Genomic DNA, 27,482 nt, shown 5'->3' with positions numbered 1-27,482 from the left:
ATTTTCATACTTATTTGGGGGTGTCTTTTCACCTTATCTCACATGGCAAATATGTATTCACTTTGCTTTCCTAGATACTGTTCCTTGAACTCCATCAAACTAGGCAGATAGTTTTACACTGAAGTGTACAAATTATCCCATGTTGACAGATGTTTGTCACTTAGTAACTTCTTTCCAAGTTTTCTCCCCCTCCCCTAAGCCTTCTTTCCAGCTTGCTTTGTTGTTTTAAAATATGCATGTCTCTCACTGGAATGCCAGTCACGAGTGCAAACTTTGTGTCCAACCTCCCACATGAAATGATCCTTTTAGAAGGAACTCGATATGTCTCAATCTGCACTTCACTCAAAGCCTCTGGGTACCGGCCACTCACTCACTGGTTCTGGCTCCAAAATAACTCAGCAGAAACAAGTTTCCAACAAAAAAATCCCCTCGAATGTCTCCCAGGGAAGAAATATAGCTCCTATAATTAAAGGAGGCAACGGCCAGAGGGGGAATGCAGCCGGCAGCCAAAAAAAAGTAAGAGCTTTATTTATTTGCTGATTGAACTTGGGTTGTCATGACCAGCAGGTTTATCCACACTGGAAGTGCTGGAGGCTTGTACTATGCATGTACAGGAGGGAGAAATGTTGGAGAAAAGGAAGGGGAAGGGGGGGGGGGTGACATGGAATAGGAAGAATGAAAGAGACCAGGCCAACTTTGGGACAGAGAAAATGATCTCTGTCAGACAATGTAGAGAAATTTCCTAGCCCTGGATTTCAGGAAAACAAACAAACAAACAAACAAACTTGTAGCTAGGGGATATGGGGTGGGGGCTCAGAGAGGATTAGGGGATAATTATATAAACTCTTAAATGTGGGGGCATCATCAATAAAAAAGAGGACTCTATTTTCTCCAGAAAAGTAATGTGACAACAGGAAAATTATTAGCTGTACTGTGTGTGGTAATTCGGTGTGTGTGGGGTGGAATTACGGAGGGAGAAGGGAAGAAGTTCCAGGACTCAAAGTAAAAGTATCAGGAAACCAGGAGTCATCCACTCTCCTTGGCAAAACTTGCCTAGGAGATGTGGATGTGAAATCTACTCTAGGAGACATCATCTTTGCACTTTATTTTAATTAGTTTTATCTATCAGAGCTGATTCTGGCATTAGAACCACTTATAGGACAATTTGGCTCCCAGGATAAAGAACATCTCCCAACCTCTTGGACCACCCCCCAAAAGGTGGTTATAAGTTTCAAAACAGAAGGGTTACTCAGGCTGGGCAGCTCATTTCTATTAAAAAGGCAAACTTTAGCACTGATGAAAAACAGATGAATTTTTCTCCCTCTCTCCGAAACAGTTACTCTTTTACTGATGTGAAATGACGTCAGCAATGCCTGCCCTATCCCCTTAGAGAGAAGGGAGAGAGGAGGAGGGGATGGAACGAGGGAGCTGGAAGAAAAAGCTAGAGAAAAAGAGAAAAAGGAGCTGAGAGAAGGAAGGGGGGGCGGTGATCATGAATATCCTACGTTTTTGCCCAGAATTCCACGAAGAGTGGGCAAAACAATGATTTAGAAGCCAGTGATTGATAGGACACCTTTCCCTACTCTCACTCGATCTACATATTCTAACATATGGAAAGCTTACAGGCCCTGTGCACTTATAGAAGCCGATAATGCATTAGCTCTCAGCAATATTTACAGCACCACTTTTAATACACACCAGATGGTTCGCGACTGTGCCGCCTCAGCCAGCTCACTTCTCGATTTTACTCGGCGGCACTTTGTTGCAATTACGCTCCATGCTGAGACCAATTTTATTGGTGACCTATTTTTCATATTTGCAGCATTTTATGTTAAAAACCTCCTCCCTGGCCTTTTTGCAAAAGGGCAGCGCTCAGGAAGGGAGAGCTCAGGAGGACAGCGGTGCTGTGGGGCTGTCTTACCTAGATATTAATATTTATCACGATGTTACATACCTCGGGTTTAAGTGAGTAAACCCGATAGACATAAGTACTTTGGTCATTATGTTTGTTCACTCACCCCCTGTTTGTCAGACCCCCACGGACTGTCTACACGGAGCGCTTGCTTCAGAGTCAATACCTCGGACCATAAATATTGTATTCCATTAATTATCACGCCACTGGCTTATCCTGGGCGCCGGCGTCCTCGAGCGACACAGGGCAAATGAGGACGCTTCCTGAGCATATTTCTAGGCTGGGAACCCCGCTGAAATTACCGCGGTGCTTGGGAATTCCTAGAGCCTGAACGCCTGGCTCAACCCGGGCTGGGCCTGGGGCCGGCTGCTGGGAAGGAGGGGCGGCAGGAGAAGGCCCGACGCCTCCAGGAGCGCTCAGTACCTGTTATCTTGCTACGCAGAAGGCCACAGGGAGAATCCCATTTGGCACGCCGGGAAAGACTTTCAACTTTATCTCCCACCATGTAAATATCCCCGAGTGCCCGACTGAGGGACTTTGTTTTGCACTGAACAATATAAATATCCTATTTGCTACAATGCAGGTGTGCTCTTCACACACACACACACACACACACACACACACACACACACACACACCACACTCAGCCTCAGCGACTCTTTATATCCCCCTCCCCTGGTTAAAAAAAAAAAAAAAAAAAAAAAAACCACAGATGTTTACTTTATTGATATAACCTATACCATGGTTAGGCTGAGAATAATATGCCTCAACTAACAGTCATTTAGCAAATAATAGAGGCGTTCTGGATGCTTTCCAACGTTACACATGTACTTGGTCATAAAATGATACGTGAAAAAATTAACATCTGCTTTCCTAAAATAAAGTGTGCCAACTAGCTTTTTATGAATGCTTTCCTCATTTTAAAAAGAAATATGGAGAGATAAACTGACACCCAGATGTATAGCATATTTATAATGGTCTTAGGATTTAAAGGTAGCTATTCATTGCACAAGCCATTTATAAACTGACGTTTTAAAAGCTCCTTAACCCTAGACATCTTTGAATACTGAAGAGTCTTCCAAATTTTATTATTTAAAGAGGAATTTACTGTAATTTAATTGCATATCAAGGCAAAACTATGTGAAAATCGGGGCACTGCAGCTTCAGTTCAACAGAAATTCCAACTCGCCTTTTATTTACCTAATTTCTCAGCAAGGTTCCCAGGCCCTTAAGAAGGCAGAGCTGGAAAGTTTAGTTGGGCTCTTTTTTGTTGTTGTTTAATTCCACTATTAGGAAATGAGGCCTACCTTTGAATTATTTCATTAGGATTTGGCCTTTTGGGGGAAGGGGTGGGAACCATAATCATTAGTGGCTTTTTATTATTTCTACAATAAATGGCTAGATTCTTTGTTGAATAAGCTGCTTGAATGTTTTGCAGATGTTCCACTTAGACCAAATCTGACCCCCTATTTCCTCCCGAATAAGTTGCTTAAACTCTCCCACTAGTCCATTTGTTGGCGATCATCCTCCCCCACCCTAGCAAGTTTATAAGTGTAGGCTATATCCTTATAAATTTCCACCTAAATACACACGGTCACACACACACACACACACACACACTCTCTCTCTCTCTCTACACACACACTCCCACCCACTGAGCCTCTGAGCGTGGCAGATGATGAGAGTGATAGAGAGAGAGAGAGAGAGAGAGAGAGAGAGAGAGAGAGAGAGAGAGAGAGAGACAGACAGACAGACAGACAGACTCTGAAGCGGAATGAAAAGGAAGAGGGAAGTCAGCTCAGTGGTTACGCTCCTGTGAGGAGGCGCGCCCTCCACTGGGCCCCTCGCCCCCGCCCTTTGTGCCTTTGGTTTGAAACATTGGAGGTGGCCCAGGTCCGTTTTCCCCAAAGAGCTGGGAATCTTGGTTTCCAAGTGCTTGGGGGCATCCTCCCAAAGTGTTTCAGGGCCATCCGGTGAGCGGTGGCAAAGCAGAGGTAGCCGGGTCATCACCTTGGCGCAACCATCCCGCCGCACCGCCCCAGCCTCTGCGACCGCGCGTGGGGCTCGAGGGGCTTAACAAAGGGCTCCGCGGGGGCTCCGGGCGCGGCCACGTGACGGGCCCGAGCGCCGCGTCGCGGTCCCGCAGTGGGGAGGGGCGGCCAGCCCAGGATGCCGGGTGGCTTCTTGACATAAAAAGAACTGCCCGGCCTCGGGCGGGCCGCGCCGGGCAGCGCTCTGCCGGGATGAGAAGTACTTGTCTGGCTCCGCGTTGGAGAAGCCGCACCTCTCATCTCTCCAGCTCTTACTTGAAAAAGCACTCCGAAGAAACTGTGTGTGTGCGGGGAGGGCCGCGGGGTGGGCCAGGGCCGGGCTGCGAGGCTGAGGGGGGCCGGCTTCTGGGTGGATGGGGAGGAGGTTGAAGAAACGGCTCCTTTCTGAATGACAGGACCCCTTTTCAAAGGGCAAACGGGGAGGGGGGAGCTCCTAATATGAATAGGAGAATTTTCAGTGTTTCCCAGTTACTTCCCCTCCCCCTTGTAGATATTTTCCTTTCTTTTTCCTCATTTTTCCCTTTTCTTTCCTTTCATCTTTCTTTCTTTCCTTTTTGGTTAGATTTGAAGTGCGTGCGCAAACATGTGTTGATGTGTTTTCAGGAGAGTGATCCCTTAACTTCAAAAAATCTTTTTGGGGTTGGAAAAAAATTATTGAAATATATTAACGTGTTTTGTGGACTCACTGATCAGAGTGGATAAGGCAGCAGAGGAGTCAGGCTTTCAGATAAGAATCTTTAAAGATGGTATGTTTATAGAGGAAAGAAAGTGAATATCTTAAAAGTTCTCCCTCGTACCAATAATAAAACCCATCATATTTTTACGTCTTACTAGAAAAGCTATAGTGTCTTCATTTCCTCATTCAAAAGTCTCTAGATTAATATTAGATGCCTCTGTGAGAAATCAGGAGGCGAGAGCTTGTCTCACACAGGCTTTTATTTTTTTAACGCCTGCTTTCATATAATTTAACCTTAGAAACACTTTTATTATCTCCATTTTTGACCTCTTTTTTTTTTTTTAATGGAAGGATCACGCATTAGAAGAAAACATTCTTGTAGAACAGAGGTGAACCCACAGGACCAGTTGTTTGCTGTTGTTGTTGTTGTTATCATGATCATGATGGATATTATGTCGTCCCCTCCTTTCTGCACTTGATCTGATGAGAGAACTTTTTTAAAGAGTGTGAAGTGAAGGACACAGAGACAATATATCAATGAAAAGAAGAAAGTGGCCCTTTTAATGGGAACTAAAGAAAACCCAAATATAGATGAAGTGTACCGTAAAAGCTGCTTCAAAGTCCATCTTAATTCCCTTGGGCTCAGTCTTCATGAACATGTGATAATTGGGAGTTCTGCAGGGAGGTAAGGCAGCTACCCGGCGAGGAGTCACACCGATGCGATGTGCTGCCCTAGAGTTCTAGAGAACATTTTAACTGAGAACTTGGAGATACTACAGGACCCAGATTAGCTACCCACCCCCAAACACTACCTGCCCATTAATATACCCCCTTCCTTGGTTACTTTGCTTACTAGGGGAGCCTCATTCTCTGTCCCACATCACCACTCCCCAAACCAGCAGGTTGGTATATACTGGGCCATAATCTAAGGCTTTTACTATTATTTTGTGATCATCTCTGGTTAATTTTTTATTTATTTTTAGACTTCAGCCCTTTTGGATCACAGAAGTACCCACAAATAACACAGCAATAAATCTGAACAAAAATAAGACAGATTTCCTCATCGATGTGTAATAAAGTTAAAGGACATTGTTTTGTCAGACAAGCGCTAAGTAGAAAATAAATCTCAGAGTCTGGGGAAACAAAACGGAGCGCTGCTGGCATGTGTGTAAATTTACTTTTAAAAGCAATAAATCAATGTTAAATTAAACAGCTGGGTACCCTGTCTAGGAGAAGATTCCATGTTTAAGAAGATCTCGATGGGAGAGATGTGCTATTTAACAAGACTCACACATACACCCAAAGTTAGATTTTTATTGCAATTCAGAAGCAACACTGACTTGGGAACTTTTCTTCTGAACTTCAGAGAGGAAGAGGGGAAGGAAAGGGAATGAGAATTTTATCTACTGTCCATCCTCAGGCTTTTGTACTTGTTTTCAGGCACATGGAGACAAGGTTTTGTAGAAATGTTTTAGATGTTTTCTAAATTGTCTGTTAAGCTCTAGAGTCCTCTGTTTATTGGTTAAGGTTTGTTGGGTGGGTTGTGATTTTTGTTGATTTTTTTTTTCTGTAAATACTATAACCTGTGAAGATGCTTTAATGAGCATACTGAGTATATTCTTATTTGATGCTTCTTTTATTCTTGATGTGGTTGTTTTGGACAGTAAATAGCATAGTAGAAAATAAAGAGAAATGCTATTTCATATCTATTATATCTATTCTCATTGAGAAACCTGAGATTAATAGCATTTAAAGCTCAACTGAAATATTTTAATATTTTATTTTGGAAGTTGTTTTACACAATTATTTACTGGGAAAAATTGTGGTAGATGAGGGAAGAGGAGGGAGACAGAACAATAGAAAACCCAAGCTCTGACTCTGTTCTAAAAACAATGTGAATCAATGAGTTATTACAGAGGCAATATTCAATAGCGGGAAATTAGGAGTAGTTTAGGACTAGCACATAGATACACTGCATTTTTCCAGCTGCAAAATGAAATTCCAGTAAGATTTAATAGTTCTTTAGAAAACAGACATATTATTGAGATCAACTTTCTTATTCTTTAGAATTCAGAATTACTGATTTAAAAGAAAAGTATGGGGCTCTTGCCTATACAGAGAGCAGATTATTCTTCACTTTCTTCATATCAAAACCCAGAAGCTTTATTTTGTAGTTATATTGTTAACCCAGTTACAAAGAATATTCATTTAATTAGGTAACACCATTAAAACTTTAAAAATGGAAAGAGTGTTGTTTAGCCCCTTGAGCTATAAACTAACAGGGGTATTTGTCAGCATCCTAGCTACCTTTGACTTTCTTTCAGCCAAAAGAAATATCAAAGACCAGGTTGCCTGGAGAAGAATAAAGTTATACTGTTTATATTTAGGAGGCAGATTTCAGTTTCCATGACCGTTCATGGCTTGTTAAGTAAATCTCTGTCTTATGCCACTCAGAGATAGTTCAGATTGCCTGTCGGGAGCAGTCTGGGCAGCCTTATAAACTCAGAATGACTTCTCAACCCCTGCTAGGTTTTCCGGCAAGGCAATGCGCTTTCCTCTGCGCTGAAGCCCTGGGAGCTATTTCAGCCCAAGGTGAGCTTTTCAGTTACTGCTCTTTGTCCACATCTGGATTGGAGGTGTGGGACTAGTTAGACAATGGGCTCATTTTTGGGGAGGAGGGAGGGATAAGATGGAGAGGCCGTCTGTTCTAATTAAAAACAATGAGCAATCCTGTGAGGAGCTGTCCTTTAGCCTTAGCTTGAGGCAGAAATGGTACTTCTCACCTTAGTAGTTAAGTTTGTTTGAATTGGCCATTGGAGCCAAGAGCAGAAACTTGCAGGTAGTACTGGGCTTAGGTGAGATTTGTCTGGTGGTTAAATCGCAGCAAGTGCATCTATAAATCCCCATTTGCTCCCTATCCCCTGGTCTCTCGGTGCTCTGTGCTCGACTCAGGCACATTTTGATTCTAACTTTGCTTGCTAGATGGCGCTCGGCGTCTCAGGACCTTGCATTTCAGAATTAAAGTGTCTTTTTAGCACTGTTGTTCTGAACTAGTTGTGGGCATTTGATTAGCACAGTGCTGGTAATTTTATTGACCTTGTTTTCTTTTGACTAAGGTAACATCCAGCGAGGAGCTGCTCATCTTAATCAATATAATAAAAAAATTTAGGGAAATTCTGCATCTGAATGTAGGGCACATTTATGGCTCAATTATTCGTTGTGATGCATTTCAAAAGCCTCCTTAACTTTTTCTTCAGTAATCTGATGGAGGTTTTTAGGAAAAAGGTAGATCAGCAGGTTCAGGTTCAGATGAATATTTACAATTCTGTAGATCTACCACCAGTGCCCACCACCCACTCCTACCACTATGCCCCATTCCCATTTCAGGATGAAATCAAGCTGACCTTAGGGAAATATTTACTTTCATTTGTCATTATGGGATATCACTAATCGATCTAAAGAGTGGTATGATTTATCTAAAGACCAAATACTAAAAATTCATGTCTATGTTTTAATATTTCAATAAAAGTCGCCACAAAGTTTGTTTAACAGGAAGGGTATTTGTGAATTCGAATGTGCATATATTTTAATGAGTACATGATTCTCTTCAGATAGTTAAGACACTTTTTAAAAACTCCTTTGTGTTGAAACACAAAGAAAGAAAATCAATAGTTCTAAGTTTCTGATGGAAAAAAATTAAGATGAACCAAAAGGACCTGGAACATTGTTTTGTCGAATGAAGATGTCATTTTCACAGCACACACTGCTCTCGTTCCATTGTCCTTTAAAGAAAGGGTTGCAGGTGAGGGAAGGCAATGGTTGCAAATGAAAGAAAAAAAAATCTCTATATAGACATTTTCACAATACCTTAACAAAGGAGAGTTAAACTTGTTAGTTGCTTTTTAGGATTCTGGGAACTAATTGTATAGAAATGTTCCACCTCTGGGAACACTGAGCTGGGTGGCTTGGAAACCTTTTGTCAAATCTTGGCTGTTTTGGTGAAGAATCCCACAAAGTTTCTCTCTAGGTGTTAGGCTGAAACTAGCAGGCGCTGAAAACCTAAAGAGGAAAATTTACAACTTGATCAGCCTCAGCCACACACCAAAAAACCTGCTACTGGTGCAAACATATGTTCCAGATTAAGTTAAGCAAATGGCTCTCTCTCTCTCTCTCATTCAGGATTGAAAGATGATCATGAAAATTCAGATTTAAATATGCTGTGCTTCCAGTGGACCACCAGATTCTCAAATGCTTACAAAACCCTCTCAAACATTTACTGAAGAGATTTGATATATTTTACCTTCTTGAGATCCTAGTTTAGGATCTCCTACAAATTGAGTCCAGTTAGGTATTACTTTCCAGGAATACTTGCAGCTTTAAAAGTTGACTAAACTGAAAACTAGGTTCATTTTTTCTCATGTTAAACTACTAGATAGCTAAAGTGTAACTCTCTTGTGTAATGGTTTGCTTCTTGCTTTGCACACCTAGTAAATTTAAAGGGCAGATATTACACTGCAGAATTTATTTGAAAGTTTCTTTAAAGTTTCATTCACTGGAGGAGTAGGTGATTTTTTTCACAGCATGAGACAAAATAAAGAAGTGTTACCAAAGCCTCTAATTATGTCAGGAAAGACTGAAATCATGGTGTTTCTTTTAATGGGGGTAACTGTCTTTTGCCACTTCCCTGTGGTCATCCAGCCATGTCCCAAATCAATTATTTGAAGACCAGTTTGGCTAAAAAGATGTCTGGTAAGAAGTTTAGAGTTAACCCCCCACTCCTCAAGATAGCTCCTAGGGCAAGTTGCAGAAGAGGAAGCCAGGTATCAGACACCTCTGGTGTCTTCCTATGCAAAAACATTCAGGAAAGTTTGAAGTCATCTCCTTAGTCTCCTGCATTCAAATGATCATTGTGCAGAATTTAACCAATATTGTCATTTTTGAAATTTGGTTGTTATGGTTCTTATGTCTTCCTTCCCCAAGGGATCTTGGAAAATGTTTAGAAATTACTAATTTCCAAGAAACCAAGTAAAGAAGGCTGTTTTCCTATAATGAATGAAGTACACATTTTTCTTTAAATAGGCAGTGTATACCTGACATTGAAAAATGGACAAGAGATAAGGAAACTTATTTTTAAAGACTTTGAGTGGAAAATGGATAGAACAGCAACAATTTTATAGAATAGTAGGGTTGGAGTTAAAAGAAACTTAGATAATTAAAATAAAATGGACTTCTGTGTTTTAGGATGATTTAAAGCTTCATGGAACACATACAGGTAGTGAGCAAACATTGTTAAAGAAGCTCCTCCTGAGAGATCTGATCAATGTCCTTACCATTTTGACTTAGTATATGGAAAGTGAGCTTCTCAAACTTCTTAACTCTTTTTTTCTGGCAAAAGTTGTCCTGAAATATCAACTCAGGTCTACGAGTTTCTGACTTAAAATAACCTAAGTCATTCTGAAACTGGATCGGGAATACACTTTTTTTTAAAGTAAGAAATTCCCGATTAATTAAATAAAGATCTTAGCTACTTCTCCCTTTCCCCAGACATAATGGAAATTTCCTGTGAGAGAAAGAGATTCCCCCAAACCCAGATAAAGAACAAACTCTAGGTGTCCAGGAGTTCAGTAAATGCTGTCCACTCAAATCTGTACAATTCCCCTGCCCACTGACAAAGCTGACACCACACTCATGTCTTTCACTGCACCTGATTCCCTTTTCTTACTCTTGAACTTCAGAAGGTTAGAATGAAATATTTACTAAAATATGAAAGCTCAATTTATGGAATAATTTCCTGAAAAAGTATGCAAACCAAACACATGCCAACATATGGAGATATTTCAGCTGCGGGTTCAGAAAGTGGGAGGTGCACCCTAGCTTAGAATGTGACCCTCTCTAAGTCACTATTATTCAACAGGTTCCTTTTGCAACCCTGAACACTTAAGCTGCCAAATTGCATTCCCCAAGTTGAGTTTCCCCCAGTTTTCCTAGGAGGGTCCTGCCGCTCTTTTAAATAGCTCCCGGTGTGACCAAATTTCTCTAGTACCACGGATCTGTGTTAGTATTTAGACAAAACGACTCTTGATACTGAAAGAATGACCAAACCATGAGGAAAAATTATCTTAGGGGAGAAAGAGCTCAGGATGACTTGCAGACTAGGAAAGGACCAAAAGTTTGCGTAAGCAGTGCTGTATGAGAAAACATGTTTATGGCTGTTCTAAGAAAACAAATTAAATTGTTAACCAGTGAAAAGACTTACTTAGATATTAGTATGTCTTAAGGGACAGAAAAATACAGTGGTTTAAGGCTAACTTGCTTCTAAATTGAGAAACTCACTGAAAATTTTCACTGTAATACCACGTCAAATAGAATATAGTTTTATCTTGAAATGTATTACATTTCATGCTACTATATAGAAGCAATTTCAAAATCGACTTATAAGGGGTAACTCATAGGAAAGTAACCCCTTTAAGACACCAAAGTCTTCCCCTTTTCACTTATTCTTCACTCTTTCAAAAAAGTTTGGATTAAGTTGTTTGAAACTATTTTTGTACGATTGATCTTTAATAGAAATTTGGTTGTGACCTGTTTTAAACGTAATATTTTCGTTCCCAAAGTGATGAGAGGGGTGGGGGGCTAGAATACAGTTCTTGGTAGGAGGAGAGATTTCACTCAGAACCCAACAAATGAGGCGATTTTCAATACAGCAAGGTGCAATTCGAAATCTTTAAAAACTAGTCTTGTCTTAGTAGTGGCGACTTCAATGTTGCCAGGGAGACCACGCAATGGAAAAGATACCACACGGAAGTGATCTTCCTTCATTGTACTTTGTATAAGGCGCCAGTAAAAGAGAAAGTCAAACAAGGGGTTGTGCGGAAAATCACAGCTAGGAGTTGAAGTCTGCAAAGGAGAAGAGGTGATGGATACTGAGTCAGTCGCGCCCCCTTTTTGGTGCTGTCAAATAAGTTGCTGTCAGGCTTTTTAGCGCGCGGCCGGCGGGGCGCCTGCTGCCGAGCCGCCTCTCCCCGGTCTGTAATTAACCAGTGCCTGGGCGCACGGAGCTAGTCCGACAGCTCTAGCCACCGGCAGAACCTTGGAACCGAGGGCCGGGTAGGTGTGGACGTACGTCTTCTGGAAGACAGAACTGTCGCGACTGAAATCACGAGCCAGAGAAAAAATGCCCTCCTGGTACAGAAATCAGAGTCGGTACAGAGCTGGACGGCTAAGGGGTCCAAGTTTGTTGAAGAAAAAGTTTGTTGAAGAAAAGTTAGGGTTAGGGGAGGGAAGACCCTTACCAGAGAAATGACTGAGAGCGGCGCTGATTTCAGGGTAGACTTAGATGCAAATTCGGGGAGAAACGCAGGCAAATTGTGTGTCAACTCTGGGCGCTCTGATTAACACGGGGCATGGAGCAAGCAAGACTCTACCCACAAAGCTGCATCTTCTTTAAACGTACTGTCGTTTTGGGCTCAGATCCTAAGATTTTTAGGAGCCGGTTTCCTATGATGGGGGAGTGGTCGCAGAGAGGAATCTGGCGAGGCCTGATCTTTGGGGTTCTGGCCAAGGGGAGTGGAAGGGGGCGCGCTGGGCGCTGTCCATGGTGCTGGGAAGAGCGCGGTTTCAATTCGTTTCATTTCGCTGTCGTCAACCCGAGCTCAGGTGTAAAATGGGGAAAGGGACACCAACTCGTGCGGCCAGAGTTTTTTCTCTTCCCCGCAAATGTGGAAATACGAATGTAGCTGTACAATTTCAACAGTGTTCTAGGAGGGTTCTGCTCTTTCTCAGTCATTACCGCTTAAACAGCAATGTAAACTGATCATTATAAATGAGTCTCCTTCTTAAAGTGTTCCATATTTCAAAGTAATGTAATCAGTAGTAACTGATACACAACATAAAGAAGAGGAAACAAAAAGGATGTTTTAAGACTCAAAACGTACTCCCAATTAGTTTTTTCCAGATTTGACAGGAAATAAAAGCTGAGTATGACTTAACCTCCTAGATAACATGAGTTTGAGAAAGTTATGAATATACTTATAGATATTATATACTGAATTTCACCTTAATAATTCTCTAAAGTTCACACTTGCCAAAGTCTATTGTGGTATATCTGTCACCAAGAGTAAAATGGGCAATTTACGTATTGTAGTGTGTGTACATACATTAGAAATGGCTGTTTTAAGTTCTAAAACAGTGCTCTAACAACTGCGTTTTTAAAAAACACATTTGATTCTTTAAAAGACCGGTGACCAGAAAGAAGGCAGTATACAGATGAAAATATTTTAAAGCTAGGGTATGGAACTACAGAGAAACATAACCTACTACTTAGTAAATAGTTATACTTTTGTGAAACACACACACATCATGTGACAAACAAGTAGACTTATCTGTGGTCAAACCAGAAATGTGAAAAACAGGAAAAGAGTTGATTTTAATTGTTTTAATCATGAAAATCTTACTTAGCCTCAGCAACGAATCCATGTGACAATGAAGAGGACATGAATTCAAACAGCTGACACAATGATCAGCAGCAACTGACAGCATTTCATTTGATATTTGATATCAAGCACTAGATCAATATTTCTGAGATCAATGCAATTTTAATGGTTTTCTTTCAAACCTGTATGAAAGCCAAATTGTGACACTCTGTGCTAGGGTTATTTTTAGAGCTGGTTATTCCAAGGGATGATATTAAGTAATTTACTGAAGCAAAAGCAAAAACAAAAACAAATAACAAACCCACAAACAAAAAAACACAACAAAACCACAACAAACCATCAATATTTCTTCAGTTGATAAATCCTGATTAGCCAAGTGCCCAGAGAAGGTGTGAACATTTATTGGAAAAAAGCCATTTATTTGATTATGGTTTTAAAAAGGGAGAAGAAAATACATCTTTGAAAATTGTTTGGAAGTTACATGAAGATGAACTGGATCAGAGATGCCCTTTTCAGAAACAATGGGATTAGTTGGTATTTGAGCAAAAATAAATGAAAATGATAAAAGGGAAACCTAGGCCTTTTAGGTATAGGGTCAATCCCCTCATCTGTGGAATTCAGTGGGAAATAACAGATTTTTCTGCATTTCTGACAGAGCAGAAAACTGAGAGCCCTTTCTGATACTCTAAGCAATATTCCCACAAAGGTCAAATAGAGGAAAAAATGTAAATAGGCATGAATATTGTCTGTTATTTTCCTTAGTTTATACTTTTAAAAAAATGAAATGCAATTCATCTAACTCAGAGACACAGTTTCTAAACCTATAGTTACATTTTGACTCATTTGCTTACCAACTCATTTTGATAAAAATATTGAACTTTGATTTACTTATTTGTTTTTACAGATTCAATTTTGAGGAATTTTCACATAGAGGAATCCAAGACCTTCAGTCCCAACAGCATTTCTGGGCAGGTAGAAGATGGGGGAAAGGGTCAGAGGGAGTATAACCAGGTGAACATTTCAATAATAACAGTAATAAAGGTGAGATTGGTAATTCTGAACAGTGTTCCTCACAAGTGTAAGTTTTTTAGGTTATAAAACTGAGAAAATGTCTAATTTGTAATTCAACTTTAATTAAAAACTTGGGAGAAATTGTTTTCCTTTTCACTTGAAATAATATGATCATTTTAGGAAACTTCTGGTGCCTGATCTAAAAGACTTCTCATTCATTTTTAGAGAACAGAATACTTCAAAACTATGTGATTCTTAAATTTTCACTCAAATGTTTCTTTTTTTCCTGATGTTTTGCTGGTTGACAGTAAATTGCCTGATGAAAAAAACTGACAAATCCCTTCAGATAAAAGGCATTGCATTATATGCTCTGAAATGAAATTCACACCTAAGTCCTTTTGCAGAATTAAATCATACACCTAGTGTATTTCTCAAGAATGTAGGTAAAGACATAGTTTCCAGGATTTTAATAACTCCATGAAAAGTCACTATGTCTCTGTACTCTATTGTATTTCAAATTTGGCAGACTGCCTACAAACTAGAGACATCAACAGTTTAAATCAATTTTTCTTTAATGAAATAAAGTCAACCTTACATACAAATAGAACATACAAAGAGTATTTATCAATGCAAATGAACTTGAGATATTTAAAAATATTGAATACAATGTTTTGCAGATTTTGAACATTAAAGACCTAACAGAAAATATGTTTACAAACATTCATGGTGACCAATACATACTGTGTTACAGACACCAAATAGACATGCCATACACATACTGTATATGCTGTCTGTATATTTCAGGTGGTGTGCACAGGGATGGGTGTCTGTATCCCATGGATGGATATCTATGTGTGTAAGACATACACATTATGTGCCTACAGACATATTTTTATTAGGTGTTTTTAAAAAACCCTGAGCTGTTTTAAAGAAGGAAGAAAACTTTGTAGTCAATGATGGTTGCCTGGACTTCCATTTTGGCTAATCATAATTTGACCAACAACTTTTCCTGATAGCATGAAGGGCAGTATTTAGAATTTAAAGGTTTAGTGCACCAACAATGTTCCTCTTAAGCCACTTTGAAGTAATGCTAGAGTCTACGATCCAGATCTACATGTTAATCTCTAGTTTTGCCTTCAAACAGAATTCAGTTACAAAGAACTTGGAAAGATTTTGAATCTATTCAGGAGAGGAAAACTCTTTAATTTTCTGAGGAGTAAAAACTCCCCAAGAAACTTCATATAGCTTCTTAGATTTTGCTTAGCATACGTGATAAAACATTGATTGTTGCAGTTTGGTGACCCATGAAATTTGGGGGTTAGTTTTCTCTTCAGACCAGAGCATATAATTATGCAAATAAAGAGCTGTCACTGATCTAGTGAAATACTCACAAACACATGCACTCTGAAATTGGACAGAAAAGTGAAAATGGTTGGTGATGTGATGGTGCCATGGTTTGTTTTCCTGCCAAGTTTCTATCCAAGTTCATTATTCAAATTGTAAACTTTAAAAAGAGACATATCATTCTTGGGGTGTTGGTTGTCTTTTCATTCCAGATTCTTTGTATTGGCACTGCAGGCTGGTCACAAAGTACAGTTCAACATTTTTTTTTTTTTTTTTTTTACCTATGATGGTTTTCCATATCACCCGATGTAATAGCCAAAGAAGAAAAAGCTGAATCATCTGGGAAAAAAACGAAGGACCTCTCTAGATTTCTTTCTGGAAACATATTTCATGTGTTTTAAACAGAACTCAATTCCAACAATACAGAAAATATAGTGAAAGTTTTTCCACAAATATCAAAGCAAAGGACTAGGAAAAATTGCCTGGAAGGTCTCATGGATTAAGCCAAATTTCCATTTTGAAGCTTTTTACATTCAAGGGGAAAATACTGGTCACACTGTGATGTCCACTTAATGGTCAAACTTTTAGGACGGCTTTCTTCTATCTAGCAATTCTTTAACCTTTGTGGCTCATTTACAGTGATTACTCCTATAAAACCTTTGTTCTAAGAATTATCTAGAGTTCTTCAATCTAATATGCACTTTGGCATCGAGGTCTCCCAATTCCAAAGTTAACATTGCACAGGCTGTTGCATAATTTTAGATGTCATGGAGAGTTCCACTGATGAAATCTGAGAAGGCTCATGTCAGACCACTGACTGCTAAAGACATCACTACATGAAAGATCAGTGGTGTGAAACTTTAAAAACATCGATCCAAATGAATCAATTAAATCAACATTCATCCTTCCTAAGTGTGAGGTTTAAAACTATCATTGTTGCTTTTTTTTTTTTTAACCCTACATAGATTTCCAGATAAATGCTGGAATGCTTTGATGACTACTTCTATTCTTGAATCTCCACTAATCGACTTTGTGCTATTTCCCTCTTTTCAACATCTTCCACTTGGTGTACATTCTTTACTTTAGTACAGTGCATGACAGTTGCAATGCTTTAAATCTAAAACCGCCTAACAAAGCTGATGCTTTAGGTAGGGTAGCTTTAAGCTCTGTGAAGTGTTGATTAAAAACCCTTTCCCAGACTCAAACTGATCTTTTTGGAGATTAATAGAATATTAGATAAAAGGAAGACGAACAATTCAAGAGACTCCCACTCAGTCATTCTATACAAGGAAGGAAGGAAAGTATTCAATTTTTGAAAGGGAGTACCTCCTGGAGTCTTTTATTTTATATTATTATAGTCCCTAATAAGTAATCATAAAATCACCATTACCCCCCTCCCCTTGCCACCCATATTTCAAAGATAAGACTACCTCTCATTTATTTAAAGACATTTTCCCCCACAGAGTCATGGGGAAAGTTTTTGAGAAATTTTTACACTTGCTGTAATAGTAATCTTCCTTAAATGAATTAGGAGTGCAGCCACCAACAGGAACCTATCAGTTTACAGTAAAAACAATGATTATAACAAGACACACACACATGTTTGGATTGGAATTCCACATAATCCAGAGAAACATGAAATAAATTCTAACTTATTAGCAGTAATAACATAGTTAACATATCTTGTCACCCACACCCTCTCAAAGGAGTTACAGGTTTTAGGGAAGGAATAGCTGTAAAACAAATGTAAACAAGTTAGTTTCAGATTGAACATAGTACATCAAGGACTCACATATAGGAATTTGGAAGCAATTTAATCTCCCCGGACTCCCTTTGGAAAACACATTTATTTATAGTAAATTAAAATTTACTTTATGAAACTATAGTTTGATGCTGCATCAAATTTTCTTGCTAAAGTTATATTTTGGATAGTAAAAACAAAAGACTTAAAATGTTACTTTTGTGAATAATGGTAGCCAAATAGTGACTCAACTGAAGTTAGGATATTACTTTATAGCAATAATAGTAAAAACAAGTACCTATAAGGCTTAAAATATTGATGAATTCTGTTCCATCATTCCTTTTATGTTTCAGCTTTAAAAACCTCTATATAGCTGGTGAATAAAGGAACTCTGAGCAAGAATAATACGCTGCTGTTTGTTGGGAAAACTTTTTATTTAAAAATGGTAAACAAATATATAATATATAGGAAATGCCTGTGCTTTACTTTTTTTTTTTTGACATATCAACAAGAATGCAACCCAATTGAAGCACAAGGCAGAAATATGGAAAAGAACAATTATGACAAGTTGATGGTTTCTCTTTCAAATATTCATGAAGATTTTTAATGACTGCATGGTTAGGTACCTTTAGAAAGTTCCAAAGCTTAGGTGGCTTTTAAATTTTGACAAGACTATTTTGAATCTTAGATTCATCAACAACTCCCTTTCCATTTCACTTGTTCTACATACTAAGTATATAGTTAAAGTAAAAACTCTATATCTTAACTTTAAACCTCTGTTCACCTAAAAAAACCCAAGGACACCAAAAATGGGGAGGAGAAGATCAGAGCAGAAATACTGTAACAATGGCCACGGTAAGCAGGCGGCTACTACCAACTGCTATTGTTCCTGCAGAAAAATTGAGTTGACAATAACCATTACATTTATACCAACAGACCCATAATCAACAGGTTTTAAAAATCCTACATTACAAACAAGGAAACTGATCAGTAATCAGTTGGTGGTCTGGAATGGTTTGCCTAGCTCTCTCTGGGTCACCACAGCTCAGATCCACAAGTAGAAATTACATTTACACAACTTAAGTTTGCAAATAGCTCTCTATAGATAGTTAAACAAGGCTTTACAATCCAGTAGTTTTAAAGTATTAAAGGCAATTAAACAGTGATTTTTCTCTAGTTACAAGTAAAGTTTTTTAAAAAGAGGTGAGAAAACTGGAGAGAAGGAATAGGAGTCTTTTGGTTTATAAACTGAGCATATTTACTTTGCTTTAATTCAGCTGCAGAAGCTTCACATATTTAGCATTATACAAGTGTTTTTTTTTAATGCTACAAAATTAGTTTCTTGTGAACATTTTCATATACTGAAAACACCACACAATTTGTAACACTTGGAAAAATATATTCAATTCACATCAATTCTCAAATCCTCTCATTGGAAGATACCATTATTTTACATAGTCCACCACTACTTCTAAAATTGGAAAGATCAGATAAAAAGGGGTCAGTTCCACAGACCAATGTGCTTGACATTATTGGGGTTACATTTTAAACCACTCAGAAGCTGTATAAAATGCCATTTTCATTTTTCCTCTTATGTTGTTTCTGCTTAAATAACATCGAAAGATACAGACATGACCACTGAAAAAAGATCACTGTAGTTTGCCATCATTGACACTATGGAACTAATGAATGTGCCTGTATTCCAAACACAGCATGAGATATTATTAGTTTTAAAACTTGCTGTAATTGATACATAATATAAAAACATTTATCCATGAGGTGAGTGATTTCAGGTTATTTTTTCTGAGGCATTTTTTCTAAGTCATTTTGGGTACATTTTGTCATGTCCTTAAATAAGGCAGGCATATTAGTTGTTGCATATGCTTTTTAAAAGAATGAAAAATATTAAATTCAGAACCTTGTCTATTACAATCTTCACTAGATAAATTCAAGTAATTAAAAATTGATGTTAAATTTTAATATTTTAAATTGAAAATCAGCAAAATCTTAACTTATTTTATCCCTTGTATTTCAGTGTTGACCAATCTTAACTGCATTAAAATGCTTAATTGTTGAAACTGTAGGGTAAAACCCTACAGAGGAAGTGGAGTAATAAAAATGATGACATTGGGCCAAGAGGAGAAAATCTTTCACACCATGTCCCTCTTTACCCATTGGAGAAGAAAACAGAAAGAATCATTTTAGCCCTTCTTAGCCTTTCAGAAGAAAAAGGCTCTGGAGTACAGAGTTTCATTTTTCTGATGATAATAAAAAACTCTATCTGTAAAAGGACCTGGCTCAGGAAAGCTCTAAGTAAATCACTCTAGTAAGGATTAACAACAAAGGCAAGCGCCACCACCACCTTTCTCCACAATAAGATTTAAAAAGCAAAACTTAAGTGTGTTATCTAAATCACAATACCACTCAATACACATTACATATATAAAAAGTAAAGTCAATCCTAATGAGAAAGCTGGAAGTTCATTGAAAATTAGACCTTTCACACCTATACTTAAAAGATCTGCTCATTATGTTTTGGTTTAAACGGTCTCTTCTGAAATTAGAGACTTGTGTAAAGTCTCACATTCAACTTGCAAGGATTTTCAGCAGTAAAGCAGATTCGGTACTTTAATAGATTTTTTTTTATGCAAAGATTTTCTTCTGGTCTCGAAATGAAAATAGATCGTTAGGAAGAGAACAATTTGCACTCCCAAAACTACATAGAACATCATGGCATTCATGTTCTGAATTTAAATTTGGCAATGGGGGGTACTTCCTAAGAGGGGGGGCATAATATGCCCTCGGGGAAAAAGTTAAAATGAAGTCTGAAGTCTAGAATAAAAGCTTGCTCCTTTCAGAGGGGAAAAATGGACATGATTAGGGGGTGGACGATGAGGGAAGCAGCGGCAGCGCTGCAGCGGGCGGTAGGACCGCGCAGACGCCGCTCGCCCCGCAGCGCCCGTGCGGGCTCCGTCAGGGCAATTAGAGCCGCGCCGGCCGCGCCGGGCAGGGCGCTGTCAGCCTTAATCTGCGCGCTGACGGGCAGCGCGAAGCCCGAGCTCAGCCCGCAGGAAGCACGACCAGTGAACCCATATTGCTTTGACAGTTGCACTCATCTAGAAATAATGCAAAACGCTATTTAGATGTATATATCACGACCCTGTGCTCTAGGAAGAAAACAATCTAATGAGGGGCTGGGAGTCTGCTCCCCAACAGCAGTTAGGCGACGTGTGGATGCATGCTCCAGAGTGGTTCCTTGACTTCCCCTCCCCCGTCTCGCTCGTTCTCCTCTTACAGCTCTTCGTGCTTTATTCGGTGGGAGCGTCGCGTCAGAGTCGGCTTGAGGGAACTGGTCTTTGCCTCAGAGGCTTCGGTAAAGAATTTGAAAATAGACGGGAAGCTCTTCCAGGAAGTTAGCTCGTGACGGTCGGTGCCTGCCGAAAAACACAGATTTGGTTACGAGGGGCTCGCTCGCGCCCGGCGCAGGTGGGGGTGGCGACCGCCAGGCAGAGCCAAGGCACCGGCAGTCCTCGGCGCGTCCAGCCCGAGCCCTGCGCCGACACGCCCTCGACCCCGGAGCCAGGGTCCCCTCAGCCCTGGAGCCCCTGGCGACGCCCGGTCCCCGCCCCTGCGCCAACCCCTGGAGGGGAAGCGAGGCATGGTCCGGGCGCTGCAGCTCCTGGGAGCACCTGTACCTGAGGGCTTACTTGGCCCCACCCCAGGGCTCAGTGGTACCGGGACTTCCGCGGAGTCCCAGGGTGCGGAGTCCCAGGGTGCGAAGTCCCAGGGGCCTCTGGCCGATTGCGGCCGAGACCCCATCACGTCCCCGACGCGGGAACGCGGTCGGGACTTGCCCCGTGGGTCGCCCGAGGCGCGGCCGGGAAGTCCGGGGCCTGAAACCCTCCGGGCCAATAGAGGAGCTCGGCGGGAAGGGCCACTCCCTCTCCCGCCTGGCAGCCACCCACTTCCCCAGGCTCCGCGCGCACCAGCACTGGTTTCCCCTGCGAGCCGGATCCCGTTCTACAACCCGCCCCAGAGCACCCAAACGTCTTTGCTTCCCTAGGCGGGGGGGAAAGGGATTTGTCTTGTCTCTCCCAGAAGTTGTGATGTTAGACATGATTGTCTCAGCGAGGTCACTAGGACCAAATTATGTGGGATGTTTAATGAAGGAAAAGATTCAAGAGACTATGCCTTGAAGTATCCTAGCGGGGGACATTTTTACGGTTTTAGGGGCAGATCTAGAAGAACTTAAAAAATGTTTCAAAGCAGTAGCTACTAAAATAGCATTTAGGCCTCCTGTTTTGTCAGGAGGAAACCAGAAAACGTAGGTTAGTTATCAATTTTACAGGGCTATTTTATTTTACTACAGCTTCTTTCTATGGCTTTGATTTAATATTAACGTGCACTGTTTTCCAAAGCAAATCTTCGGTTTGACACAGTAGGCAAATAACACTGATGTTGGCATGAGAATACATGAAGCAATAGGTTAATCTGTTTTTGACTACTTGTGAAAGCTCATATCATTTAAACATTTTCATAACTGAACAATTTTTTAAATTAAAAAATAAAAATAATTACAAAGACACATAGAAATGAGTGAATAGCTTTGAAACAGTTTAAATCTCTTTTTAGATCACTCAATTATGCAGAGATATTGCTTGGAAGTCTCCAAATTCAGGGCCTCTGTCTGATACTTTAACATTGTTAATGATAATTCTTTAGTCTGTAATAGTAGGTCATTGCTATGGTTACTCTACAATGGTGCAACACTTTGCTTTCCCCTTCAGCTATTCGCTGAGACCTGGTAACCACATTTGTTGCTTAGCAACAGTTTTGTGACAGTATCACAATCTGGGAGTTACAACAATAAGGATGCTATGGCTGCGGTCGGTCGGCCAGAGAGTAGGAAGCTACAATCTGTGCATGTGACTTAGCTGTGGGAACTGGCCGTGCCAAAGAACCCTTCTCTTCATAGTTGCCCTCACACGGATGTTCTCATCTTATTCTCCTTGGCAGGTTGGCCTTATGAACCTGCATTTGGAACTAAGATCCAATACTGAAGTCATACCCTTGAGAAATATCCCCCAACACTACTTGTATTCAGACTAAAAAATGAGGTCATTTCTCTATTTGCTTACTCATTTCAGGCACAACTCAATATTATTCGATGGGAGGGAGGGATGAGTGTAGGTTTATTCTGGCAGATCCTAAAGTGCCTAACTGAATTCTGACAATTCTTAATAGAATTCTTGGGGAAAATTATATATATGCTTGTCTGCATTAATAGGTGTATAAAATTTCAAGTTCTTTAAAATGTATCTGAACATTGTTTAAAAATTATTTTTATGGACATTTTTAGTTGTTGATGGACCTTTATTTTATTCATTTATTTATATGTGGTGCTGAGAATCAAACCCAGTGCCTTACACATGCTAGGCAAGCACTCTACCACTGAGCCACGACCCCAGGCCCCCAAAACACTTTTATTATTACAATTTTTACTGATTTATTCAACTGATAAAGGAATTTTTAAAATTTGGAGGCATTTATATTCTCCATATATAACTGATCTGTTCTACATGTCCTCAGACATGCCTACTTTAAATAAAACTTTGTGGATATATCTAGGAGGCCCAGTTTCCAGGCAGGTTTATGAAATGTCTTTCTCTATTTCTATAGTATCTACAAGCCCAGTTTGTTTAATAACAACTATTAAATTGCACTTATAAAAATATTTTAAAATCAGCTGTATTTCTTCCTTTTGAAAGACCATTCTCAGATATACAGTACATGGCAACACTTATTCCTAAACACACACACACACACACACACACACACACACACACACACAGAAAAAGGTGTTAATTGTCTCTTTTCCTACCTATCTCCCAAGCTTCTTGCCACATTTGGCACTTCCTCCATAGTGATCACATTTACACCTACTAGTGTTACCAAGTATATGATCAATTTGTAAGCTTTCTCAGGGAACTCATCTCCTAATTCCTCCCACCACTTGAAAACCAATTCAATTTATGAATCTAGAGGGACCTGAGGAGTCAATGGTCTGAAGCAATTTTAACTCCTTTATTTCTTCTTTCCTGGTGACAATCTTTCTGAAGGATGAATAAATTTCCCTGGTGATAAAGTTATCACAAAAGCTTTTTATTTTTAGTTTGTGATGACTCTCTGCTTCATTAGTCCTGGCTGAAAAGACAAAAGCCACTGAAATAATCGAGTACCTGCACTGACTCTCAACATTTACTCTTGTAATTTAAGAGTATAAATAATGAGAATGTGTGCTTCTGTCAGAGGAAGGAAAGTTAATAGCAATAAAGATAGTAAGCGAGGTAGTCCATCAACTGAATTATGGAGAATGGGGTAGGGGAGAGAAAATTCTCTCTAAACAAGGGTATGATAATATTTTATATAAAATTTCTGAAAATTTGAAAGTGGATTTTAAATAATAATAGTATTTGGAATTTGGATAACTGCATGTCCATCTTGGGAGCTGCATATGCACATTTTAAGATCATGTTGGGAGACCATTTTCAAAACTTCAGGGACAAAGTTCAATAAAAATATTTACAATTTAATCTGAAAATCTACCCATAACAGCAAATGAAAACTTTTCAAAGTAGCTTTCTAGTACTTAAAAAATATATTACTTTAGAAGGGATGGGGGCACACACCTGTAATCCCAGCAACTCCAGAGGCTGAGGCAGGAGGATTCAGAGTTCAAAACCAGCCCCAGCAATGGCAAGGCACTAAGCAGTACAGTGAGACCCTGTCTCTAAATAAAATACGAAATAGGTCTGGGGATGTGGCTCAGTGGTTGAGTGCCCCTGAGTTCAATCCTAGTACCCCAGGCCCTGCCAAAAAAATACCCAAAACAAACAAAACAAAACAAAACAAAAACATTACTTTAGGAAGTAAAGACTGGTGATTTTATTCCATAATATAGAAACACTAGACCATTAAATTATCTATTCAAAAGGATATAAAAGATTAAAATTTGGTCCAATTAAAAAACATCTAGGCCAGATGCAGTGGCACATGCCAGCAATCCCAGCTACTCAGGAGGATGTCAAGGTTGAAGCCAGCAAGCAGCAACATAGTGAGACCCTGTCTCAAAAAAAACCCCAAAAAACAAAAAAACAAGCAAACAAACAAAAAAAACAAAACACTGGAGATGTAGCTCTGTTGTTCAGTGGTGCTTATCTAGCATGTGTGAAGCTCTGGGTTCAGTCCCTAGCGTGTGTGTGTGTGTGTGTGTGTGTGTGTGTATGTGAGTGTGTGTGATCCTTTATTGCAATGATGTGGCAGTAAAGGGATACTACTTCACTTCTCATTAACCATGTTTTTTAAAAAGAGAAGCATAGCTTTTCAGTCAGGGCATGGTCTTTCCTTTGGCACAACATTACCCTTATCAAAAGTTCCCCTTTTTAGGGCCTGTAAACTTCTCTTCATTTTTCAGATCCCCATTTTCCTAATCTAGAGAGGCTTACACAAAGTAGGATGTAAAAGACTTTCCCACATTAAATGCCTTCCAGTTCTCAGGGAATGATTTCTATATCCTTTTCAACAGGCAGGCTTATTCTAGCTGGGATAATTCAGTTTGGGGTAAATTCAGTTTCCTAATCTATAAAATCAATTCAATATAAAAGTAAAAGGCAAAGGGTCACAGTGTTTCATTATAAAAAAGTGCCTTTGCTCAGTCTCAATCAGTAGCTCTTAATGGGGATGGTAGTGACCTCTCCAGATATTTTGGATATTTAAAGGAATATCTTTGGTGCTCAAGATGATGGGAAGGTGGCTACTGTCATTGAGTGGGAGAATGTCAGTGATGGGTGGACATCCTATAATTTGTAGGATCCTACAGTATGATGAATTGTTCTGCATCTCACATGGTTTTCAAATGTTCCATTGCCATTCATATACTTGAAATATCTATTTACATTTATATGGTCTTATAATTTGAATTTGTTCTGCAAATAAAGTACATTTAGCTCAATTTTAATATGTACAGAATTTTCAAAGTGCAACAACCTCATAAATTGAAGAGATTGTTTACTTTGTGTTTTACAGAAGATTACTGAGAGTGGTTAACCCCATGAGAAAATCTCATCACTGATGGAACTGTGTCATGGTACTGCTTTGCCAATAAGCATACCTGTAGGAATCTGCATTTGTAGCTGTCAAATTCATGATGATTTTATGCATAGGACCAAGTATCTGACTACTTTTATTATGTCTGCTCATATAGATTTTCCAGAGCACTTTTAATATTGACGTGCACATTAGTTTTATTATAAATTACCTTTATTCCTTCTTTACATTAATGAAAGCATTACAGTGATTTAACAATCTTCTAAATGGGTAGATTATGTTAACTATGGAATTTATTTCAGGATAGTAAAAGCATTGCATAATATATGTGATAATAGGAAGTATTTAGGTAATCAAAGGTCAGCTTAAATAGAAACAAATAGTTAACTTTTTTAATAACATTAGAGACTAATTCTCCCAATAACTAGAACCCTATTCTAACTATCTCTTTTATCTTTATACAAAGCAGAGAACACTAACCTATTGTTTTCCTTATGGTTCTTCCACAAATACTGTTTGTAAGATGATGTTGTTCATTGTGAAATAACCAAAAGGCAGGGGAGATTCTAATTAAAATACCACACTGAATATTTATCCTTGGCCTATATCACTTTTGTAAAAATGAACTGTAACCCATTTCAAGGCAGTAAAGATAACACAAATAGTCAAAAGGATTAGAAACTTTAAGTAGGAAGGATGAGTTTATAAATCATGTGAGAAAGATTAAATTGCTAAAATGTATCATTTGTTTTCCCCAAAGACTACATATTTAAGAAAAAGTATCTTGTGATAGAAATGACAAAGAAGGGGGTTACATTCCTGTAATTGCTTTTAGAAATTAAACATAAAAATGGTTGAAAATAGCACTGAGAGAGTGCTCAAAGAACAGAATAAGACAAATGAAAACATTACAGTATCTTCTGTCTTATCTATTTCCCTTGCTGCTTCTTGTGATGACTCCAATCCAAGTGTTTCTTACAAGGCATACTTGTCTACACTTCTTTTGATCTTACTGCTGAGAATTTTTTTTAGGTGTTGGAGGGTCAAAAACTATGTCAAGATATGCTACTGAGTTAGCCCAAATTCTGATGTTCATTTTGCCAGATGTATACTATTCGGATGCTGTACCCCATTTAATACAGTAGTTACCTTAAAAAGTGGAATGTAAATATGATTTCTGCAACTGAATTTTTTGTTTTGGTGCTAGAAATTAAATCCAGGGCCTTGTGCATGCTAAGCATGTGATCTACCACTGAGGTATACCACCAGCCTTATAAATCAAATATTTTAAAGTGAAGAAGTAGGTTATTTACTTGTCAATGAATAGAGGGAAGAATTCTGTGGGAAAGCAAAAATCTTTCTTCAAATGATATTAAATACACACGAGTTAGATTTGCCAGAGATGAGGTTTACTGGTAAAGAGAAAATAATAAACAGTAAACAGTGATGTACAATCTGAGGGTAGAGTAAATGATTATACCAAAAAGATAATCCAGAAGAATTTCTTGGTTAGTCATTCACTATTCTAATTATTGCTACTCATTTTATTTTACATGGCCTTAGATCAATCATAGAATAATCTATGCATAATTTACTTTTTAGGTTCTGGTTTAGAATAGGGAATATTACTGTTCACAAAAATTATCATTGAATACAAAAGATCATGTTTTTATATCTTTATTTCAGGGGGAAAAACTGAACACATGCCCCTAGTCTTCTTACTGTACACCTCCCACCAAAAATGCATTTTTAAAGCAAAAGGTAAGGTAATAAAATGAATAAATGTTGTAAGTTCCTATGATTAAGGAGGTGAGAAACTACAAAGATATGAAACACTAAAATTAACAGAATAACGTGTCTTTGATATTTTCAAAAGGACAAAGCTGTATTTAAAAAATTGATCTTTAACAAGAAAAAGTAGGGGCAATTAGAAAGTAATGAAGACCTTGTCAATATAGCTATGTTGATAATATCAGGTAAGGGAATTCTTGAGAAAATCTAATACATGAAAATCAGGAGGTCTCTAATATGTATTATTGTGTCCCAGTGGGATTAACTAATGAATTTATGAGCTCACCAGCAGTTATTTTTAGAAAGTTATAAAGAATCAGAGAAATGCCAGAGCAATGAAAACTAATGTGCCTTCTAAAATAAGTAAAATTTATTAACGTTAGAGTTTCTAAGAATATAATTTAAAAAATACAAACAT

General features: G+C 38.8%; 1 protein-coding gene and 1 long non-coding RNA gene across 7 annotated transcripts in view; one reads left to right on the top strand and one right to left on the bottom strand.

Moving 5' to 3' along the window:
* Positions 1-364: 364 nt before the first annotated feature.
* On the top strand, positions 365-18,115 carry LOC306664902. The gene is made up of 2 exons (XR_013764850.1): positions 365-516; positions 13,976-18,115. It is a non-coding gene; the product is annotated as an uncharacterized lncRNA (long non-coding RNA).
* Positions 17,581-27,482, bottom strand: part of ARB2A (ARB2 cotranscriptional regulator A) — a 530,196-nt gene continuing 520,294 nt past the window's right edge. For all 6 annotated transcript variants that reach the window (XM_079146019.1, XM_079146024.1, XM_079146020.1 and 3 more), the window contains one exon: positions 17,581-20,601. In XM_079146019.1, coding sequence (XP_079002145.1) covers positions 20,459-20,601 — 143 coding nt within the window. In that variant the 3' untranslated portion in view covers positions 17,581-20,458. The remainder of the gene's footprint in view (positions 20,602-27,482) is intronic.

Source organism: Sciurus vulgaris (genome assembly GCF_902686455.1).
Source record: "Sciurus vulgaris genome assembly, chromosome: 6".
In the NCBI taxonomy this organism is placed as follows: domain Eukaryota; kingdom Metazoa; phylum Chordata; class Mammalia; order Rodentia; family Sciuridae; genus Sciurus; species Sciurus vulgaris.
Note: the sequence above shows the minus strand (reverse complement) of the source record. Positions and strands in the feature narration are given on the sequence as shown.